We start from the raw sequence: 24,405 nt of genomic DNA, 5'->3' as shown, positions 1-24,405 counted from the left end.
TGTTCTGCAACTAACCTTCATTTCATCCAGGTTTGGAGGTAGACACACTGGTTTGGTCCCCCCTGAAGGGGTAGAACTCTGATGGCTGAGACTTCCCTGGTTAGAGGGGGCTGTTGAAGGGGCAGCGACAAGCTGATGTGGGGAGGAGGTGGTCATGGAATTGGAGGAGGAAGAGGAAGATGGCTGCTGGTCTGTCTGAGGTCTGTTGTATAGAAAGAGAGACATGAAGGAAATGGATTGTGATCTCTGCAGTCAGTTTTAGACAGCTAAATGCAAATAAACCTTAACACAAGATACCAGCACCCCAGTTTTGAGACTCACTTGGGTGGTGCAGGCAGGATGGTGTGGTAGTTGTGGTGCTGCTGCTGCTGCTGCTGCTGCTGTTGCTGCTGCTGACTGAGGATCTGGAGCTGCAGGAAGAGCTGCTGCTGCTGGAGGATCTTGGCATAGGATGAGTCCAAATGGGGAGGAGGCTCTTTATCTCCCTTCTGGTCAGGAGGGATGTACTGATGGTATTTTAACTTCTTTATCTAGAAGGCAACACATTAACAAAAGAACAAATAATCATTTTATAAATATTTATTATTCTTTGTCTCCTAGTATTAGATCTAGTTTTAACAATAGTACTGTCTACATGTCAGAACCAAAAGATCTACCTTAGGCTTGTTGTCCTTGGGTTTCTTGTGTCTCTGGGCAGAGCGGTCACAGTTTAGTTTAGGCTGGGACTACAAATAGAGGAGTTTTTCAAGTAAGTGTATGCTACAAACTTTAAACCTGCATTAATTGTATTTTTGGCCACTTGGGTGGCAGTGAAACAAGCTGTAAACACACTTTTATAAATATTATCACCTTATAAAGTTGATATGGCCAAAACATTAGCAAAGAGTTGCCTATTTACGCATCCAACAGAAAGAGAGCAACATTAGCTTTCATTTGAAGTCATGTTTCAGGCCACCTGGCAAATGTAATGTATTTCCTGTTAGCTCTGTTTTGGTCTCCACTAATTCCTGAGGGAAATATCTGGCTCATTAGCTGCTAAATGCTCCGATATGTTCACCAGCTAGCTGCTAACTTTGTCTGTCTGCTGTTTGGCGCTAAAAGACACTAAACATGAGTTTCATGCACTGTTTCACACAATTTCATGTTCTGTTCATCCCTTTTAGCGACCCCTGTCACATTACACATAGTGATGTGATCCAGCGCTGACATAAAAATATTGATTGGAGCAGCTTTAAAACAGACCACCAACTGTGAAAACAGTGGCGAATCCAAGCACAGTTCTCTCATGTTCTCTTTCAAGACATTTTAAACCTTTTTGTTTGACTGGCCTTGAGAATGTTGCTTACCTTAATCTGACAGGTAACACCTGCCCTCTGGGCAGATGGTGCTGGCACCCCATTGGTCAGCTTTAGTGAGGGGGAGGATCCAGAGATTGGTGGAAGAGGAGGAGCTGGAGGAGGGACCTGATGGATAAGAGGAAAACATAATCTAAGGGATGGTTTATCCATAGCCTTACAACTCTGACACAGTACTTACACCTAAACCTTGGAAAAAGAAAGAACTAGAAGAAGAAGATGAAAATCCAACAGTTAACGGATCCCAGCAGTAAGATGACATAGTGAAGCTTTATGGTAAATAATTAAGTAGTTTTTCTGTAAAGTTAGCTATTGTAATGGAGTATAGACACATTTACTTTGAGTTCCAGTTTTACAATCTTGCATGACACACAACATGCCAGTCACACTGTGTCTACCACACAGTGATCCTACCTGTGAAGGAGATGGGATGCTGCTCCCAGCCAGTGTCTCTGGTGGAGAGGGCAGAGGTCCCAAGCCCAGAGGAGACTCCTGGCTGACTGGCTGTTCTGGAGACAGACTGTCATAGCTGTCCTCATCGCATGACGAGTTATCCGCTGAAACCTTTGGAAACTGCGTCTCTAAGAGTGAGAAGGATGGATTGTGACGAGAGAGATAAATAAAAACATAAATAAACTTTAAAGCAGAGTGGTGCAAGAACTGCATTTATCCCTCTGTGAGGGAGGGAGTGTATGACACCCAGTATCAAACATTGCCATAGTGAAAGCTAGTGTATCTACCTCCTTGTCTGAGTGTGTGTGTGTGTACCTGTTTTACTTGTGTACATCACTGCAATAACAGACCACACAGCAAACTGTTATCACCTGCACTCAGAGGTGTTGACACAGTGGATGCCTCCATACAATCCAGACTTACTCCACTGTGACAATGAACTAACGCCTTGTGGACATCTCTTAGTTCGGCCAAAAGGGTTGAGCTACACATCACTGCATGTGTGCCTCTCTGATTGTGTGAAATACTACGAAAAATACACACAAGCTTCTTCAACGGTATCTGCTCTAGTAATGTCAACCAGTGCATTAATGTGATTGCTGCAGAACAACCGAAGCGCTCTCCCTCTCTGTGTGTGCATCATGCCCATGACAGCCAGTTGTAGATAACTTCAATGAAAAAATGCTTATTTTGTCCATGATGAGTCAGGCCATTTCTGACTGAAAGTTTTCATTCATCTAAGTTTCAACACAGCCCCCTCACTCATACCAGTTTTCATCTGACAGATGGCATCTCTCTGGGGAATGACGTTATGCTGAGAATTCTGAAGGATCATTTCTGTAATTTATGCCATGAGTGCATTAACTGTTTATGTAATGGCTTATGCCAGCCTTCTGTGCTACAGTACTAATGATGTACTCTTTACAAAGTGCTTTCCAGGTAACAAATAAACATAAGAGAATAAGATTTTTAAAAAATGGACCTATAACTCAGGGGAAGTATGTAAAAGCCTGTCATCAGTCAACCAAAGGACGAATGTTTCCATATCAGCTGGCATCAGTCAGGTTGAGACATCCTACAGCGCAGCAGTGAATCCGAGCCGTGCCCCCCCTGCTAATTTTCCCCTCAGGGATATCATATAATCATGTCATTAATATGCAGGCTTTTGAGTCTTTACAGGGATTTACGAAATAAAAGGTACCTGCAAGGATCATCTGGACTAGGATGGAGACTTTTCTTTTCTCTGGTGGATGTGTGTTATTTAATTAGAGAAGCTGCTATGGGCTGGAACAGACAGCTATGTAGAATACACCGCTGGCCATTAATTTAGCATCAGCAGGCAATGAAGAAAAGACAACATGGGGCTGATTTAATACCCTCTGATCCAATAATGTGATGACTTCCCTACTGCTGAGCTGTGCCAGTGTGTGTCTGTGCTTGGTCTGTTTGTGTCTTTGCATGTCAACTCTGTGTAACTCTTGTGTTCCCAGTGCTCCTACAGTAAGTGGCGGTAATGCAATTGTGTTTATTGTGTCGCCGTGACGGAGACGGATAATCCACTGACACCGTACCTTATTGAATCTCAGCATTCTTCCTTCCACACATCAATCAAGCAGCTGGGCCCACTGTCTCTGATCTCATCCTCTAATATCTGACAGTACTGGCACTGGACCAAATATATACAATAAAAGTTGTGCATGTCCTTTATATAAATCCAATTTATGCAACAGTATGGGTCCTTTCTTTGTCTTCAATTCTTTCTTTCTCTTCAATTAGTAGTTAATTCTCCTAATCAAAGCTAATGGGTTTTATTAACAGACACTGTAGCTATTGAAAGCTGACAGCTGAGAAGGATATGTCTTCAGTTCCTGTCTGTCAAGCAGACATGAGACGGCATGCATGATTTACTACATCCTAGTTTAACCTTTCTAAACCCACAGCTAAGGCCGTTTGAAGCATGAATACTCAGGTGGGGAGGGAGTACGTGTGTGACTTGGGATGTGAATGTGCATGTGTGCCTGTGTTTCAAATGTTTGTCGCCAGGCATGTGTGAGTGCCTGTGTGTGTGATGAGAACAGCTGAGGCTTCTGAAAGGCAACATCAGTATGTTCATGATAGCTGGAAGAGATGGCCAGGAGGGACATCCTGTCAGGAGTCTCAGACTGTGGGTGTGTTGTGAGACATCACACATATAAAATTATGTGTCCCCCTCCCCTCCTCCACAAATATATACTGGGCAAATTTTATTTAAAGGTGCATTTATAGATTTTTGGCCACAAGGGGGCAGAAAACACAATCTGACAGATATATCCAGTCTGAATTGTGTTTTTTGGCCACCTGATGAAAATGAGCCCAACATTCACTCTTCTGGTCTGCTTTGACCTCATTTGATTCAGTGTCAACATCAAAAATATTGATATAGTGGTTTAAGTATTTATTTGGTTTAATTTTATGAGTAAATCCTAATTTGATCATATTGATCTATTAACACAACAATGTTTTATTTAAAGCATAGGTTCACAATTTTTCAAGTCCAAAACAATGGTTTTTAATAGCCAGTATAAACAGGAGGAATAATTACAGCAAGCAAAACCTCTTTTAATGTTCATATAGGCCACTGAGTATTATTTTCAGACAGACTTGAAAAATTGTGAACCTATCTTTTAATCTGGTGGCCATGACAAGGTAAAAAGGCCTCTTACAGGAGACAGACAGGAGCAAAAATCAACAAGCTTATCGGATTCTCTGTTGAAAGTATATCAAAAACAGACAGAGCCTGCAGCCAGCTTCAGTTACTACATCTGTGCTTTTACAGCAGTTCAAATGACTCTTATTCCTGCCACAGTGCTGATGCTGTTGGTGTTCAAGGTCAAAGGGGCTGCAGTCAGCTTAATTAATCATGATCTTAATCATCATAATTTAACACTTATGTTAAGCTTGTAATTGGCTCTGCCAGTGAGAAATAAATGTGAAAGGAGTTCATTGTAGTCTGACTATATTGGATGAAGATGGCTGCAGTCCAATAAAAAGAGTTAATTTGGCGAAAGATAATTGTAGAAATGCTGAATTACCTTGGATGGATTCCATTTGTAATTTAGACCCAGTGGAAGAGTAAATGACAAACAGAATCCATTCTGTATAAGTTACAGCTACCCAAAGCTGTAAGACCTATTAGACCTTCTATGAATCTCATCACTCAAGACCTCAGAGATTCAATAAAAGCTTCAAAGGTCTGCTCATGTGGTCCCTTTACCTGGGACCATGATCTGAAGCCTGGCTAACTTACCTATGATGGCCTGTTTGATGCTGGAGTGGACAGGTAGGATGTTTTTGTGGATCAGTTCCATAGGCCCCGGGCGGTGGGAGATCTTATCGTTCAAACCGTCGGTTAGACGAGCTCTTTTCAGCTGCAGCTGCTTGGCCTGCAATGACGGCTCTGCTGATGTCTCTGGACATTAAATGATGGAAAGATTTTTGACCAGTGTGCTATAGGTAATCATTGGAAGTTACTTGTATGAGTGGTGAAGGCTCCCGACAGGCAGAAGGCACTATGAAACACTCACCCTCTAGGATGTGCATCCTGATCAGTTCAGATCGCTCTGGCCGACTCCTGATCTTTCGCTTCAGATAGTCCTCAGTCTGGAGATACAGAGATTAAAAAAATGAGAGACAATTAAACACTCTTTTTGATTTATACCATATGCTTGTCATTTTTTCCCAATTCGGCTTGTGCCCTTCTTTAGTTTTCACTCAGTTTCTTCAGTCATTATACCTCTGTGCTACATCATATAGCATTTAGTGGATACTTTTATACATTGCATCTAGTCCAATAAGAGTATCTTATTTCTCTTTTCTGCCATTTGCTGTACTATATGATTGTTCAAGAGTTAATGTAATGATATCATATGTTAGGGCCTACAGAGAGTATGACAATCAGCTTGAAACAGGCCAGTTTTGACTCCAGTGATTGATTTGAGTGTGGCATACTCACCCGTGCTCGTTCCAAACATCGTCTCTGTTCATGGAAGGCAGCTGAACTTTTCAGTGCTTGGAGAATAAAGCGTGAGAGCAGAGTGAAAGTGGAGAGAGAGAGAGAGAGAGAGAGAGAGAGAGAGAGAGAGAGAGAGAGAGAGAGAGAGAGAGAGAGAGAGAGAGAGAGAGAGAGGGTATTAACATGGCAGTGTGTAGATTCATGCTACTGAGAGGAAATGGAGAGCAAAATGGCTTTGAATGGCTCTTTGCCTCTTCAGTTCAGTTTGAATAGGTTGACTGATGGTGAGGATTATTCCTCCTTATATTGCCAAATCTTTTCCTTTCTCAGTGTAGTAAATGCCTGCTCACACTGTACAGGCTCACATGCTTATAAGCCATGACAGAATAAAATGCATAATATCCCAGGCAGTGGTCCCATTAACAGGCTCTGTAAAAAGCCAAGAATCACAAGGTCAAGGGAGAAATCTAATGGGATGGACTCTGAGGGTTCCAGTCAGACGAGCCTCTCTACAGCAGTGGAAATTATGGAATATCTTCAGCGTTCACAGATGACTCAAGAAAGATTTCTTGTAGGCCCATGATTATGCAAAAACCAAGGGATTACTGGTACTGGAAACCTAAAAGCCTAAGGGTTGTCATGACACCACACTAATATCACTACAGCCGTTAAGATTTGGCTTCTAATACATTATGACTAAAAACAAAAGAGAATGAACATGGACAAGTTAAGAAGGATAGAAAATTGTTGAGAATCATACATTTTCTTTTGAGTAAGATGGAAGAAATGTCCAGTGTTCAGAGCCACACAAGTACAAGTAAAAATTAAAAAAGATAATTTGAATGAATGCATGACATTTCTAAAACCTGCATTTTGTTAACACTGTTTTATCAGTTATCTCTATGACACAAAATACAATACTTTGATACAATTACTGTGCACTGGATAGCTGTACATTGTATTTTTTATGTAAAGCAGATGTTTATTTGTTGACCAATCACAAGTTCCCATGAAGGAGACAAAGGTATTAAAGTAAGCATTTTTTGCAGGTGGATTAAAGAGTGAACTGATTACGCAAGTGACTGCTGTCGTGGATTTGTTGCTAAAACATTGGCCACAGACACAGAAGTAAAAGCACAGATACTGATTACAATGAAGATTAATGAACTTATTATTGATCAAATAAGGAGATACACAAAGTGAACCATTCCCCTATCTCACTGCACGGAGCCAAACTAACCTTTTTTATAGCCTTTAAAGATAAAGAAATGATCAGTGATTGGTCAAATCAGATCAGCTAATAGATTACAGCCAATGGCAAACAGTCATGAGATATACATCTGCATGTACATGCATGGTACATGAGAATCATATTTCCCCAAGACACGAGAAACCAAGGGCCCCAAGCCAGATGCAGCTCTTGACCACTTGACATATTTTGGTCATGCCAAAACCCAGAACATTACTTTTTTGTGGCATGAGCCAAGAGGAGGGAGACCAGTGGGCCTCAAAGAATAACAAAACAACATTCCTTTCTAATAACACACACAGTAAGAAGGTAAAAAATAATGATTTTACTTCCACAATTTTGTATTAAAATGATAAGCCAGCCATTTCATCTTTCATTACTTGTACAACACATCATACAATACAATACTTAGTATTGACTTAGAGTGTTACGCAAGTGGCTGCCACCACTTCCTGACTTTTGAGACTAAATCAAGCCTCCATCATACAATCAAAGTAAAGTTGGTATGCAAAGCCTTTAGCGGCCTTGTTTTTTGTTTTGCTTTAAATGCCATCCATGCTTCTGACAGAGCTGGCTCACAACTCACAATCACAGAGGGAAAACACTGCAGCAAAAATGTTCAATATGAAAGTAGCCCTTTCATAAAGACTGCTATACCGTGCATGTACAGTAGCTAAAATAATAATAGGCTGTGTTTTTTGAAAGCATCCTTGTGTATTGCAATGTAACACATTATATTATAAGGTCATAACATGTAGTTTCAACCCTTTTGCATATTAAATTGTTGAATATTCATGCATAAAAATAAAGTTATATTTGAATAAAGTTCTAGACAACTAACATAAGCTGACAATTTCAGAGAGTTACAAACATAAATGCAGAAAGTACACATTGCTATGTGCTATGTGGTCATTAAAGGATAGGTTCACGATTTCTCAGGTCTTGCTGTAATCATTCTTCCTGCTCATACTGACCATTAAGAGATCCCTTCATAATGCACTCTCAATCTGAGCCATAGGGGACAAAATCCACAGCCCTACTGTACTTTAAAAGTTTATCTGAAGCTAATATGAAGCTTCAGCCATCCAAATTAGTCAAATCAAGTCAATATGTTTCAAAGTTACTGACTTTTTAATGCCAAAGTCCCTCTTTTTCTTTTCGATCCTTCCACCACAGCTCAACAGGTAAACACTCTCTCTAATGGTCAGTTAGAACAGGAGGAATGATTACAGCATGAAAAACATGTGCCAGTGGTCATTTGGGCACCTGACTTTTGTTTTAAGACAGACTTGAAAAATTGTAAACCTGTCCTTTAAGTATTAAGACAGTAATAGTGTATGCTTTTGGCTCTCCAATAGCAAACCGGACTTGAGAAGATACCAGGTGTCCACAATGGATGTAAACACCTTCAAATTAAAGCTGAGCATCAGCACTTTAATTTCATACTCACAGTTTAATTTCAAATCCAATGTGCTGAAGCTAACACCACAGAAAATGTGTTGCTGTCCTAATACTTTCTGACTGCACTGTACACACACACACACACACAAACACACACACACACACACACACACACACACACACACACACACACCCACCAGTGGTGTGACTGGATTAGCAACCCTGGGGCAACACTGCTGGTACCTGCTCAAGCCTCAGTTCACGTCGCTGAGCACTGTCACACTGCTGGTACACACTCACTCTTGCACACCCTGGGGACATCAACCCTCTTAGACCTCTCACCCTTCCACTGGGGGGTTATGTGGTCTCCTTGAGGGCGCATGAACCTGCCTGTCAGTCAGTTACATGGGAAATGAATGGTGGGATGGAGGGAAGGATGGATGGATGAGCACAGAGTAAGGTTTTGGAAACGGTGACGGTGAAAGGGATAGAAATAGATAGCAAGAAGATGGAGAATCAGAAAACGGATGGAGAGAGGACAGGGTGGATGAGATAAATGGGGAGAGGCAGCTGGAAGAAAAATGGAACAACAGACCGAAGGGCAAATGAGGAAGGGGGAAATAGAGAGTGGTGGGGTGAGGTCAGAGAGAAAAGACCCCATTATGTGCATGAGTGGCTGCATCATGGCTTCTTGCCACCCTGCTAAAGCTAACCAACATTCCCAGTCTTTAAACTCTGAGAACACCAAGCAGCATCACTTCCTCTGGCGGTTGCTGTCTTTTTATGTTCAGTCTGCTGCTGACTAGGTTTTGTTTTTCCTCGTGTGTTAACAGATTGGCTTGTGCTAAAGAGACTCTTCTCTGTATTTTACTTTACTATTCCACGGGTCAGCCATTAATACTGGCTCATATATTTCATAATGGAATAACAAAATTCAACATAATTAGAGGGAGCATTGAAAAATATAATTAATTGATTAATTAGCAGATGTTTTCTCTTCTTGTTTTTTGTTTTTGCTGCTGTCTCTCTGTCTGTTGCTCTTCTTTTCAGAGCTTTTCTTGTCTTTTTCTGTACCCGAATATACTTCTTTTCTGTCTGGACAAACTCAGGTCAGTGTCTGAGCTCTGAATGTAGTCACTGTGTCTGCTGCAGTATGGAAGTTACAACGTTAAACTGCAACAAACCCAGTTAGCAGCAGGTGGAGTTAGCATTAGCAGCCTGAATGTGGCCTATCTCATATTACATATTAACATTTTGGCTTTCATATTTTAAGTAGTCACAGTAACTTAAGTCACTAATAATAACATTAATTATTGCCAACAACTGTGCTGTGTAATTAAACTTAGCAAGCTAGCTGACTAGCATTTTTTTATGTTCAAAGACCTTTTCTTTTCTCAAAATTTAGGGCCAATAATACAGAAAATAAAAGACATAAACATGCACACAATATGAATAACTTGTCAAAGACTATTTTCATGTGAATAATTCATTTTTGACAAAAATGTCAGATAGAACCGTATAATTCTATGTCTATAGTCGCAAAATGACTAAAATATCACCGCTGTCGTCAACAGACATGTCAGGTGTTAATACAGACCACAGATGTAGAGGTGTGAAGTTTGTGAGAGCTGCTTTAGTACAGTGCTGCTCCAACTCCACCAGTTAGTGTAAATTCAGTATTTATGCAGAACTCTAAGAGTATGTACTGTACATAATAGCATCTGTGAAGCTAATAACTGTCAGTGATCAAAGTTTTGTAGAAAGGTTTGACCTCATGTCCATTCAGAAATAGCAGAGACTTTTAGATTATCACCATATAAACTTGTGAACATTGAATAAATGTGTGACTAAAGCTAACATTAGTTTTCACTGTGTCTGCAAAGAGGGCAGAGGCAACAAAAAATTGCAAAATATGCTTTACTCAAATGGATCAGCTGAGTTTCACTGCATGTAACTACCAGCTTTGTCTCTTTCTGCTCTTTGGAAAAGAGCAGAAAGAGACTAGTGCATTAAGGTTTAAACCTGAAAAGCACATTTACTGAAATGAAAAACACTTAATTTACCTCTTCGTGTCTTTGTGAATATTATGGTGAATATATTTTATATTTTATATTTATTATATATATATTTTTTAGAAGTGTTCAGTTTTTTCTAGAGGCACACAGCATTTAGAAAGAGTATAAATAACATGATATGTAGGGTATCACACTGTGGGCTTATTATAGCACTGTGTTAAATGAACACACCCTACCACACACCACGACCTCCGGCAACCAAATGTGCAGCTACAGTCACACACACACATATAAATGACTGATTATTAATTAAATAAATAAATGGACAAAAAAACAGCACAATAGAAACAGTGGTGCTGCTCCACATAATAGTCTTAGCTAAGATAGAATTAAAAAATAAAGTTTTTTCTACACAAAGCAGGGATTTAACAGATTATTTTCTGTTGGTGGGATGGTGGGAGAAAACAGAAAGTGAGATTTTGAGACACAGAGCACAGGGAGGTGGACAGACGGCAGAGAGAGACACAAACACCACTGTTGCAAAAAGAGGTGGTATTTGTGAGACTATCGACACAGAACTAGAGAGGGGGGCTTCCTCTGTTGTCTAGTCTGGTTTTTTATAAAAGAGACAAAGATGATGTGGTGTTATGAGAAGTACTTTGATGACTTTGATGGGAGATGAAAACGGACGATGGAATGTAGGTGGAGTAAAGGTGCAAAGTCAAAAAGTGAGGTTTCTGTTAAGCAAACTCAGTGGAAAAAAGAGCAAAAAGGAGGTAAATATCCCTTTTAAACCAAATATAGCTTTTACCTAACAAAGGAAACTTTCAGCTACCTTTCTCTGTCAGCCACATAACCCTTAATAATATAATAATCATATTAGTCCCTATCAATCATATTAATCATATTTGCCCTTGTCTGTAATGTCTCACCTGTCACTACATGAGAGTCTCTGCTCTGCTGAAATTATAAATCCTAACAGGAACATTTAGATACACAGAATGTATTTCCTTTATGTTGTTCTCTGCCCAGGCTGTAAGGGACATAGTGTAATTCCTCTAAACACTGCTGGAGATATGACAGTGGAACAAAACAAGCTCCTAATGAAGCAACAAGCCTTTGGTTAAAAGGCATTGAGAGGCATAGGCTAATTGGATGAAACCAAGCAAACAACACATTTGATCTTCGAACCTAACCAGTTTCTACAAAGCAGCAGAGGGGAAGAAACACATGTCAAGACAGACGAGAGCTGTGATAACGTTAACTCCTCTGGTCACACTCAGCCTGATTGCAGCTAGACTGTGGTGTCTCTCTCCCACCCACACATACAGTATATGCTCACTATGCAGATAATACAAAACTCAGTGGCAAATATTGTCCTTCTAATTGTTAACAATGGCACATTTTAATTCACATTTTTCCATTTTAAAGTTGCTCTCCAGCTCATTATTAATGCTCTCTGTCTACAAAGATAAGAACTGGTTATTGTATTGAAAATGTTATTTATAGTAAAGAGTAAATAGCGTTTGCATGTATTTGTGATGCAGAACAGATTGTATTCCTGCAACAGCCGGGTGAATGCATAAAATAGTCCACGTAGATAGTTTTCAGGCAGCTTATTCAAGCATTAACCACTTCACAGATAACAATACTGACCCAGAGGAAATAGTGGCAGATATGATGCACAGCACAACACGCTTTCTGTGTGACAAATGTGTCAAAAAATTCAAATAAACTGCGAGACTATTGCAAGATCAACTGTCAAAGGCAGTGTATGAGCGTCAATATATGTGAAAATCAGCGGAAATGGTGTACTAACATGACCTGCCCCAAGCTTAAAAATACACTCTCTTACAAAGAATGTAATCTATGTATGATCAACATCACCACATGCTGCTATTAATACATGTACAGCATACAGGTGCTGTCTAATAATGAAAATGACAGTTTTAACAGCGTACTTGAAATGCAGAAACATGTTCTATTGAATGAATCAAACAGAGGCTGTAAATTAAAGCCTCTAAACATTTTTTGGGGGGGAAATCTCTTCATCAGATAAAAAGTAGTTAACGGATGTACGTGTTGGCAGTTGAGGTATGAACTTGATTCACCTCACTTTGAAGACTGAAACTGCTGTCTGTCAGGAGATGATGCCACTGTCTTAACCACGATCCAAATCACTTCAGAAACTACCTGTTGTGCAGCAAGTATTGAGGCTAAAACAACGTGGCAGATTTTCACAGGTGGGGGCTGAATGAAAAACCTCATCATGAAGCAAATGACAGGCTGCACTCTGTTGCTAGTTGGTTGAAGTGCACCAAGCTAAAAACTAATGAGTTTAATACAACAACCCTTAAATAAATAAATCTTTATCTCCATGAAGGTTATAATGTTCAGTTTTGTTGAAACAGATGTTGATTAAAACATCAGAGGTGTAATATTTATCTTCATTAGCTAGGAACTAATAAATAATAAACTGCCAGCAACGATAAAGTCGACAGAAAATTACTACACCAACTATTTTTATAATCCAAATATCACTTCAGTCATTTTTAAAGTAAAAATGCCAAACACTCTCTGGTTGCAGCTTCTAAAAAGTGAAGGTTTGATGTTTTTCTCATACATTATATTTTTATTATATTATTATTATTATTATATTTACTATATTATTATATTATTTACTATATTATTATTTATTATATTATTTTTGTCATACATGATAGTAAACTGAATATCTTTGAGTTTTGGACTGTTGGTTGAATAAAACAAGCTATCTGAATACATCCCTTTGGGAGATTATAACAGGTATTTTTCACTATTTTGTGGCATTTATGGACAAAAGATTGATTCATCAGTTGTAACATATCATTTAAAAAAAATAGTGTAACCCCCTTTAACAATAATTACATATGACTTATTTTATAGTACAGTATGTCATATGTTCTGTCAGTTTTTACCTTATAATCACAGTACATTGTCTTCAAATGAAAAAAAAGAGCCATGAATGAATAGTCAGGGTTTACTAACTAATATACATCATCAGCCATCACCCACTGAAGTCTAACCTTGTGAACAATTTAAGTGTTTGTGGCCCCTGAAAGTATGCACTCAGAAAATGGAAACAATGAATCTCTTGGTACAGCGACCAAGATTTTTCTTGAAAATATAGTGCTGTCTACTTACGAGGCATGATTCCCTGGTTGACCAGCTCTTCTCTGCTCCTTCTCTGTTGTAACTTCAGCTGGAGAACTGAACACCAAGACAGAAACAGACGAAAAGGAGAATGAATGGAGAGCATCGCCAAACCGACAATACATAATCTCTCCCTCAGTTTGCAGCCACAGAAAGCCACAAAAGTAGCAACATTACTCATACGTTACATGTAAGTTAAAAAATAATATCAATATGGCTACAATAGATGTAATTAATAATGGTAAGTCTAAGTTTCTGTAAAGAGAGGTTTTCATCTACCCTGTTTGCTGCTGATGATCAAAACTGTGGGCCTCTTTGAGAAAATGTCCAACATTTATGTTACACACTATAAAGGAAAAGGAAACACACACACACGCAGACACACCAACAACTTCCTGCTTCAACTGCGTTTGATTAAAAAGCAGCACACACACTTTATCACTACACTCATCTCGTTACCACAGAGACGTAGAAAGTGTGTTGAAGAGAAAGAGAGATAAAGGAAAGAGAGCTGCATGCATGTAACTTTGTTAATCCTGATGTTAAATATTTTAAATGATTTACTCCACAGTACATTTATCATTCCAACGTTCTATTCAGGAGAATGGAGGCTCAGATACAAATAAAGTGTAACATAAAACAAGGACATGCAGCCTCACATTTTCTCAGGAGAAAATATGTCTGCGAGTTTTCCAAGATGAAAATGTGAATTGGCAGGAAATGATCTTCTGCAGATGAGCAGCTCTACTGCATCTGGGTCATGAAGCATTAAAGTGCAACAAAGTAATGTATCTGGAAACATTTTTGGTAGAGGCTTCTTTTTCACACACCCTGCCCAGCCACAGACACCATTTTAGCTCACTCTTTAGCCCTGCAGAGCAGTGGCTAAGGTGTTGCAAAGTGGATTACAGTATGTTTTATGTTATATGTTGTGAAAATTACCAGTAAAAGATGATGCTTGGAAAAGACCACGTTGACCTCGTTTAGAATGAGAACTGTATGCTGCATGCCCACAGTTAATGTGTAAGAGTGGCTTTACTTGGTTATATTCAACTATAGAAACATTGCTAACTTCCTAAACACATACAAATAGGTGTACTAATCTCACTGTCTTTGTTCTGAGAACATACTGTCCTCAGAGGACATGGCTGTGTTGATTTTGTCTCACATAGTGTGAACACAACACATCAAAAATTCTCATTCTCATGTCATTCTGTCTTGATTAGAGGTGAAAGGATGTAAAGTCAAAATTTACTGCTGCACCTTCTGGGTTGAAGTCAATCACCCAAATTCATACTGTAGTTCAACCTCCTGAATCATCGGCTGAGACCTAACATGGGGTCACCTGATCGTAAAACCAAAAATGATACTTCAAATGATTCGTGCAGGACTTGTACATGAAAGAACACAGAAGAACACACATGACTCCTGATATATTTTTTAAAAGTTTGTAAAAAAGAAATGCTCACAATAGGATACTAACGCTACATTTTTGTTAGGAAACGCATACAGCACATACTGAATAGCATAATTAATAAACTATGAGCAGTGCTTTCACAATATATGATCTAACATATTGAAAATATGGTTGCAAACATTTCAGGTATTAACAGCTCAAGCTATGTAGCCTGTGTTCATGTATTCTACGTATTAAGGATGACTGCCCAGTGAGTAAGGGTGTTGAAATCACATTAAAGTGATCATACTATGAATGCAGCATGCACTGTGTGTGGGACTGAACAAAATTTGGATTTGCCTCATTTAGTTTGCCCAGATCCTGCTTGAATCTAAAACTTCTCCTCTTCAACCTCTATCTACTTTTTTTCAACCTGTCTCTGGTCCATTTTCAGAGATGTTATCCCTGGTCTACCAAACCATGACTGTTTTTTTTTTCTGTTAGTCTCTCTTCACATCAACTAAAAACAAGTGAGCGCTGTCATTCATTGCTCCCTTTGTTATGCCCTTGAATTTGCACTCAAAAAACACTGGCAGGAAATGAAAGCAGTCATCTTTCTCATGCATCTGCCCCTGTTGTTACCCTTTTTCGCTTATCTGAAGTCTACATACGCACTAAACTCTATATTCTCATTTTTATAATTACTGTTTTTTCTTCTACAGTACATTTTCTGTCCCTCAAGTTAATAATAATGAGAGCGGGCTCTCTGCAGACAGTCTTTCTGTGTGTCCTACAGTAGCCTGAGATAAAAAAACATTCATATTCCTTTGATTTCTGTGACGAGGATGTGGCTGACGCAGGATGGTGCAGTTTCTCCCCTTGGCAGCAGGAAAGATTTAACTGGCTCCTGCAGGCAAACACGGGCAGACTAACAAAACAAACACTAACGCAAATACTCATTACAAGCATGCATAATATTTGCAGACAAACATACATATGAGTACATATTAAACGTGCACAAATAAACACACATGGTTTGATACCTACACTTACAGCTGCATAGTGTGAATACGCATACACTATCATAAGACATGCCCACGCACGCTCTGCACTCACAGTCACACACACACACACACACACACACACAAAACACTTCTTTTCAAGGCAGATGATTTGTGCCAAGAGTTGACAAGCAAGTGATGCAATGTGCTGATACAGAACCTATTCTGGGAAAGTGTGCTCATTGCTCAAATGCCACTACATAACAGCATGTGTACCATCACTTAAATAACAGTTTAATGCAGACGAAGAGCAATTCAATCATCACACACACTACACATGACATTAGAGCTACATTTAAGAGGATTCTTGGACAGCCTGTACACGAGGGCAAACAAGTCATAATTACATAACTTTTTTACTTACTTTTTTCTTTCTTTTGTTTGTGCATATATTTTAGAATTCTTGTCATTTTAACCATGAATAGGTTTTTTTTCTAAATAATATGATTATTTTGTTTCAGGTTACTGTTTGTAAGTGCGCTTTTACTTACTCTAAGTGTTTTTCTTGAGACTCGTCTGTCTTTTATACAACAATTTTGTTAATCAAATCTTACAAGAGGCAATAAAAGTAACCTTGACATAAGTTGGAAACTAACAAACAGTGATATGATGGACATATACAGTGCAGTATTCAGTATGGGGTTGACAAACTAGGCTAACTGCTATACAACTTAACATGACACACCTACTGCACCAGGGTTTGCACTGATGGTTAATTACTTCAACTTTAAGTTTATTATGTTTAGTTTAGCCCCTGTAACATCCCTGCCACACATGAACCAGTGACATTGCGATCATGGTCGGCACCTTAACCCCTAGGCCACTAGGTTGACCTAATTGATCTTCATGTTATTGTGATCAATATTGTAGGAATTTGTGCACTCAAGTAGCTTTATGATTTTATAGGGGAATTATGAGTTATTATTGTGCACAACTCCAACATGAAATTATTCATCCAGCAACATAACTCATATTAGAGTAGGTATAATAATAAGGAAAGAGTGCTCCTTGTGGGCCACTTTTAAGGTTAAGTGACTGAAATGCAAGCACAAGGAAACACCAATAAGTCCACTTAGGTTACATACCCATTTATTACTAATACTGCAGCTACAGGTACTAAACATTATAACATTGTACAAATAAGACACAGAAGGGAAAGGGGAAACTGGTACACAAAGCTATGGCTAGTGAATAATTGAAACGAATGATGCAGAGTTATCTATTGTGTAGTTGTGTAGAGACCTGATGAAATGACTGTTACCTGAGAAGCAGCCAGTCAAATCAACGGTACAACGGCTAAGTTCTGAATTACCAGTTGAAGTTACAAATTATAAAAGCACCAGGGTTTAAGCGAATTGGTGGAGGTTTTACAGAAATACTTGCATGCTCCCTGGAGTGGCTTCTTTTGGAGAATGGAGTTCAATGCGCTGAGGTGAGAAGCTGGAGTCTGGATCTTGTAATGATGAGTAAGTTGGCCAGTCCAGATTTGAAAAGTTTCCATTAGAAGAGAGCTCCTTGTTCAGACTTTCCTTGTTTTGATCCTTAACTCATGACTCAAGATTCTGAAGTTTCACCTCCTATTGTTCTGAATCACATCTTCAGACTAGCAAAATGCAAGCTTTCTACCGACATGGAAGAAAGCAAGAAGACAAAGACAAAAGCAAGACAAAAACAGCAAGAAAAACCAGCAGCCAGCCTGGAGTCTCAGATAAGAGACAGGCAGGTACAATTCCTGAATGTGGTTATTCTTTTAATCAAAGTATTTGCAATTTAACAATTGCATGTTTCCTACATTTTTTGATAGTATTTCTGATAGTAGCTTTAGCATTCTGAGAGTGAAACAAGCAGAATGGTACTAAACAAGATGTTAGTGTTATCAAGGATGATGGAATTATGTTAGTGGTACATGTCTTGGCTTAAAGGCAGTGGAATTAAAGTCTAACTAAAGCAGATGACAACACACATATGATATACACACATATCAACATACAATATTAATTGTCCTTAGACAAGTCTACATTTTAGAGTTCATGTGTGTGTGTCCACATGTTTGGTGTGGATTGTTCTGGTAAATGTCTGTGAGTGTGTGTATGTCACTGGGGCACGACATGTTGTGCAGCAAATTCTCCTTGTTGTTGATGGTGATGACTTGCAAGCTGTTTGAGGCTCTTGCTGGTTTGCCCAGTGATCAGTTCTTGGGTCGGTTATTCAAGTCCTGAAAATCAGAGTCCACAGTGGGATTAAAGTTGGTGGCAGCTCGTCTCTGTGGGTGACTGGCTCTTAGAGATGAGTTATAATCGCCAGTGGTGGGGGTCATTTACCCAAGTGGTACAATTAATTCACAATGGGGTGTGAATTGGTCTTTCCATCTTGCTGGCTCTTGTAGCTTGAAGGATGAAATGTGATTTGGGTCAGTGGTGTGGTTTAGTGACCATGCGGGACATGGGGGGTTCCTTATATGATCTTTTCGGTTTGCAGGATGTTGTTTAGATTGTCTGATCAGTGAGAAATTTGGAAATCTCACTTATGTGTTATTCGCCAGCATTCCTGGGGGGTTGAAGAAAGCACTGGTCTATTGCTTGAGGCTTGTACTGTCTGCCTTCGAAACATGCAGGGATTTTACTCTACAATATGTTTTCAATCTTCAACTCTCCATTCTTCATCACAGACTTTTTTGTCCCATCTACATGTCTCAATGGATGACGTTTTTCTTGTTTATTTACCATCCTCTCCTCTTCTGAGAGAAACATGAGCCAAGCCTGATGATATCAGTGTCATCTTTCAAAAAACTGTTTCAATGGATTTTTTCTGATTGGTTTAGACATTTATGTTGATTGGAATATGTTAATACCTGCTTTATTTCTCTATGATCCCATTTTAGATGTTGTATGAGTAAAATTTACCATCATTATTCCTTTTATGCCTGTTTTTACACTGCAGTTTTTGCCAGTAGAACAAAACTATTTTGTGCTCTCTTCCTGCCCCTAACCTGTGGTCCTCCTCTCTCTCCCCTCTTTTCACTGCCACTCAGTTTTCTATTTGTGTCCATGTTGTAATCACTAGGAGCGCAATCCCTCTGGAGAGCCAACTGAATTAAAAGTGACATTACTGTAAATTACCAATACACACACACACACACACACACACACACACACACACACACACACACAAATACAGATGGACTAAAGACGGAGGAGAGCAATCTCTTGGGGAAGATAGGAGAGAAAATGAGACTCATGTTCATTATTGTCTCACTTCATCATGGTTAAAATACAGTCACTATGCCAAGTTATCTCATGTTACACAATAATGTCTCTGTAAAAATATGCTTTTATAAAGCCCTAGTCACATAGAAATCAAAATCTGTTACAAAAAGCTGGAACTTAAATCTAAACAAAGCCACAAGCTATAGAGTTTCAGGTGTAATGTAAGTTTTTAAAAATCTTAATTCTCTTGAAATCTTATTTTTAGAGGTTAGTTCAACCCATGTCAATACAATTTAGACTTCTCTGGAAGTCTCTTGGACTTCACAGAGTTTGACCTTTCCTAAATCAGTCCAAACTGCTCTCTGTCCAGCTACTTTGGTCCAAGGCCCATGCCATTACAGTCAACAGGTTGCTGGGTTCATGTGCTCAAAGCATTAGTGTGCTGTGCCCAGGCTGGCTGAGACCCAACTGTAACCCAGCCACCTGTACAATATTTGATCCACTTTACACCTCAGCCCAGAGGAGGGAGGCCTATACACTTAAAAGGGTTTCCCACAGCTTGTAATATACTGTTTTTTTGTTTTTTTTTAATTGACAGAAGCCTGCAAATGTTGCACAAGTGTAAACTTTGGCCAATTACTGCATTTTTGTTCCAAATTTAGTGGAATGAATTTGAAGCATTAAACCAACAAGTCACAACCTTTTAAAAGTATTACATAATATAAATGTTGGAATGTTGGAAGCATTGACACACAACAGGTATCCCACCTTGTCTGAGACTCTGACAGGCCTGCCGCTCTAACTCAAACCGTATGGCTCTCTCATCCATGTTGCCGCTGATTGGCTGAGGCCTGAAAGTGACAGGGTCAATGCGGACAAAAGGCAGGTGCTCCAGCATGGTGAGTGCGATCCAACTAGGAAATTATTCTGAATGGGACATCCACAAAAGAGTAACAATGAGAAAAAGAAGCAGGAGGTTGGCTACAGCTTGGTCCAGGTGTTGGTTTTACGCAGCCGTTGCAAGGTCACAAGTCTGTACATCCATGACACAGAGCAATGTAATCCTTTGGATATGTAATCCAATGGATACAGTCGTTGTAAGTGAAATGAAGGAAAATTATTTTGCAAAGCAAAGAAACATATGAGAGGAAGTGCTCTGTAAATTTTCTGGAATTAAAGACCATCAAAACAGGCACTTCTTTTCAAAAACTCCTTGATTAGATTCAATAAAAAACTTGTCAGGCTCCTCTACAAATGTATCATAGAAATAAAATTAAAAAGAACATCTAAATACAAAGCTATCAGAGCTAATTCACAGCTTTAGAAGAGCTTCTACTGTATTTGCTGCAGCCACAGGACTAACTAAGACGCGTGTGTGTTCATGTGTGTGTCAAATGTCGGTGAATCCGTGATCAGGCAGTCTGTCACAGCTGTTGCTGTACTCAGTCATTCAGCCGTTGACAGACACAGACAGGCGCACACGAGCGCACAAGCAGAGTCCCTTTCCTCCTCACCAAATTCCTCTCACTTAGCACTTCTGATCTGAGCTCAGTGTGGTGTCAGTGATATGCACCTGTGTGAGCACCTCTCTGCCGTCAAACCCTCAGACTTAAAATCATTACACACACAAACAGTAAAACACCTGCTGCCACTCGGCATGCCCACCGTCTTTCCTTTCTGCTTTCACTTTTTTTTGTTTTTCAGCCTACCTGTCTGACATTTGTGTTTTTCTTTTCCTGCTAACCATGTTTACAACTTGAGCAACACCAAACACTGTGAGATCATTTGAAACACAGATCTTGACCCTCTGTCAAGCAAACAACAGGAAACTATCCCAAAAGGCACAGTTTTGTGGATGTACAGAGATGTTGACATTTGATAGACAGCAGCTACGCATGCATGACAAGCTTAGCATAAGAATGAACTGAGGGCAGGCTGCTCACATTTATCTAGTCATGCGCTCTTCGGAGGGTAAATAATGACAAGGACCACAGATAAGTCAATCGTGCTCAACCAAACCTATTGTAGTCTGATGACAAAGAGAACAGTCAGCTGTGATGCAACAGATTTTGTAATCAAGGCGCTAAGGTTGACGTTCCAAATTGGCACAAAAATGAAAGTATAGAGAAAACTGAACCAAACATGTGGAGTATCACAGCAGACATCTTTTTAACATCTGCTTTTAGGCTTACTCTTTCATTTTACATTTATAATTGGTTGATAATATAATATTATCAAATAATATAATATACGGTCTATCAGATAATATAATATTATCAACCAAATCCACAGTGAATAGGGGTTATTGTTTTAAGCATAGGTTCTTGATCTTGTGAAACATAGCTCATGCTATAAAGATAAAAGGAAAATAGCACACACTGACCCACTAATATGGTATAGTATCAATGCCGAAGCTTATAAATTGATATGTGATGCCATTTTTTAGCATTTATATTCTGTAATATTTCCATTCAATACTACACTTTGTGTTGATTTTTGGTTATTGTATTTTTTTAAAATAGGATTATGAAGAAAAGTTGATAGATTCTTCCAAAGATAATCAGTTGAGATAATTTGGTCGCGTGTTCTGTCTGTCTATTATGTAGCAAAAATTAGAAAGACTGCAAGTAACTTCTGCACTGGTTTCAACGTTTAGCCGAAGTAGTTTCTCGTTGAAAAAACAAAAAAGTATAAGAAGTATAGGCCAACTACCAGCTGATCTGTTGTCTTTTTGCAAGTCAATAAAGTGTAGGCTACCTCTCTGCTTGCCTATAAATTGTCTCTATCTCTACCCTTTTTGATTGCCTTCATCTCTCCCTGCCTGCAAGTCCATATAAAGCACCTGTTCACTTCCATTGACAGTTTCATTCATCTCCATTATTAAGGCCCTGTCCCAAGTGACATCATATAATATGATGTGACATTAAAAGATAAGAGAGGGCCCTTTCAAGGTGAAAAAACAAAGCACCCTTTCCTCATCTGTCAGTTAGCATTATAATGAACCAATGGGGCTTGTCATGTTCACATTACGTCGATGAAAAAAATATATAGAGACGGCAGAGATTCAAAAACAAAGATAAAATAAGCACACCGTTTTTACATTTGTCACTATTACAGACAGTAGGCATAAAGGACTGTTTTGTTGAGCTATGTCAAGCATGATGTTCTGTGTATCTGCGTGCACATGTTAAATATACAGGATGATGTGTCTGTGTGTGCAGTTTTGTTACTAAGGGTGTTAATATGCAAGATGTAGCGTCCCCAGGCAATGAACTCCTCAGTCTGACAAGAGAGGGGAAAACGAATCAGGACTCTGATCCGCCATTACTTCAGATAAGACCCCAACCAAAACGCTGGGAGGGATAATCCTGCTTTGCTGTGTGTGTCTGTGTGTGTGTGTGTGTGTGTGTGTGTAGGTGTGTGCGGTTGTTTAGTCTCAGTATGTGTGACAATGTGTTTAACTCTGTGCACACTGATGTGCCTCAATAATTCATGTAAAAGCAAGAGTAAACTGTATCTAAAAATGTTTCATCTTTGTTTTAATCTAAGTCTACTAAAGTCTCTATAAAGTGTGTCTACTGAATAACAGTGTGTTCTCATATCAGTTATAAATACTGAGAGAAAAGCCAACAAATTGCTAAGGGCTCCAATTGGGCCGTAAATCTCTCTCTCTCCCACACACAGAGCTTGAGGTTGGTCTATCAGTAGAGGCAGATGTTAAATTAAACAGTGTTTATTAATAAACAGAAAGAGATCTCAGAGTAGTGGTTTGGAGAGGTGAAGTTTCCACCACTGTTAAAAGCTATGTATTAGATAGTCCATCTGTTTTCTGGTGGGAGTGCTTATGGAGGTAAAAGGGGGATTTTATATCTGTACAATTACTTGAACATCTCTATAATTGCTATATAGTGTGTGACCAAAACAGCTGAGCAGGCTCTATTTGCTGGTAAGGACCATGGGATGTGGCTAAAAGCTATTATAAAAGCTAATGCGATCTTGTTCTCAAGGTCGAGAGTGAACCTTCAAGCTCGAAAATTAATTCGGTGTCACCCAAGTCAAGATTTACCCAGTCATTCATCTAAATCCAATCCAAATCAAGGAAACTGAGTACACTTTGTACATTTTTAACATTTTAGCACAGATACTGACTGGAAACAGTCAGCAGCCATGAAAGCTGTTATTCTAGCTATATGCTAACATCAGGATGTCAACATGCTCAGAATTACAACGCTAAGATGCTGATATTTAGTGTTTATATTTAGGTGTCGTTTTTACCATGTTCACAATGATAGTTGCAATAGTTTTAGCATGCTAACATTTCCTAATTAGCAATAAACACCAAGTACAGCTGAGGCTCACGGGAATGTCATTAGCTTTGCAGGTTTTAATGTTTTCATATTTTTAGTATTCGACAAAGTGAAATTTTGACCTGATGATAACACTAGATGAAAAGTCTGAGGATTTCAAAAGTTATTACAATTCATTCTGAGAGGGGCATGAATTTCTGTACCAAATTTCATGTCATTGCAACCATCCAGATATTTCAGCCTGGACCAAAGCAGTGGACCATAATAACAAAATGTCCACAAAACCCTTGATATAAAGAAACCTCAAAGACCAGACACTACTTTTAGTGATGAACCTTGTACAATGCATAATCTATGAAAACAGTTTAAATGTATAAATAATTAAATGTGTTTTCTGTCAAGACACTGCTGGACCCTTGTGTTTGACCTCTTAGCATTACAGCATGTCTGGCTATGTTTTCATCAATGTCTCACCATCATCTCTGAGGAGGTAGCCCATGGATCTTAAAAAATGATTTGCTGTTATGTCAAGAGGAAAATGATGAGATTAGAGGTCAAAAGTCATTGCCAAAAGCAGTGGCTGCATGTAAACTGATGTTTCAATGTGCGTTCATTAAAAACCTGACTCAGTACTATATACATAACCCCAACGACCCTCTTTAAGTTGAGTTAAATTAAGGCATGGCTCTGAGATTGCAGTATACAGAGGAATAGTTATCCCATCTTCCAGACATCAAGTTACTACTACTGGATGTACAAACAAGTTATCTGTTATGAAG

At 39.0% G+C, this 24,405-nt stretch overlaps 1 protein-coding gene across 2 annotated transcripts in view; it reads right to left on the bottom strand.

Annotated features, from left to right (window-relative positions):
- The window catches only part of LOC122967698 (myocardin-related transcription factor B-like), a 40,108-nt gene that overhangs the window by 7,495 nt on the left and 8,208 nt on the right, over positions 1-24,405 (bottom strand). The window contains exons 1-10 of one of the 2 annotated variants that reach the window (XM_044332475.1): positions 20,088-20,695; positions 13,648-13,713; positions 5,800-5,855; positions 5,372-5,447; positions 5,095-5,256; positions 1,770-1,936; positions 1,347-1,463; positions 657-725; positions 322-530; positions 16-202 (exon numbers count right to left, since the gene is read on the bottom strand). In XM_044332475.1, the coding sequence (XP_044188410.1) occupies positions 16-202; positions 322-530; positions 657-725; positions 1,347-1,463; positions 1,770-1,936; positions 5,095-5,256; positions 5,372-5,447; positions 5,800-5,855; positions 13,648-13,713; positions 20,088-20,217 (1,239 nt within the window). In that variant the 5' untranslated portion in view covers positions 20,218-20,695. Of the gene's footprint in view, positions 1-15; positions 203-321; positions 531-656; positions 726-1,346; positions 1,464-1,769; positions 1,937-5,094; positions 5,257-5,371; positions 5,448-5,799; positions 5,856-13,647; positions 13,714-20,087; positions 20,696-24,405 lie in introns of those variants that run through there. The other variant, XM_044332474.1, reaches the window with a different exon arrangement.

The sequence above is a fragment of the Thunnus albacares genome, chromosome 17, assembly GCF_914725855.1.
Source record: "Thunnus albacares chromosome 17, fThuAlb1.1, whole genome shotgun sequence".
Classification (NCBI taxonomy): domain Eukaryota; kingdom Metazoa; phylum Chordata; class Actinopteri; order Scombriformes; family Scombridae; genus Thunnus; species Thunnus albacares.
This window is presented reverse-complemented; position numbering and strand designations above follow the sequence as displayed.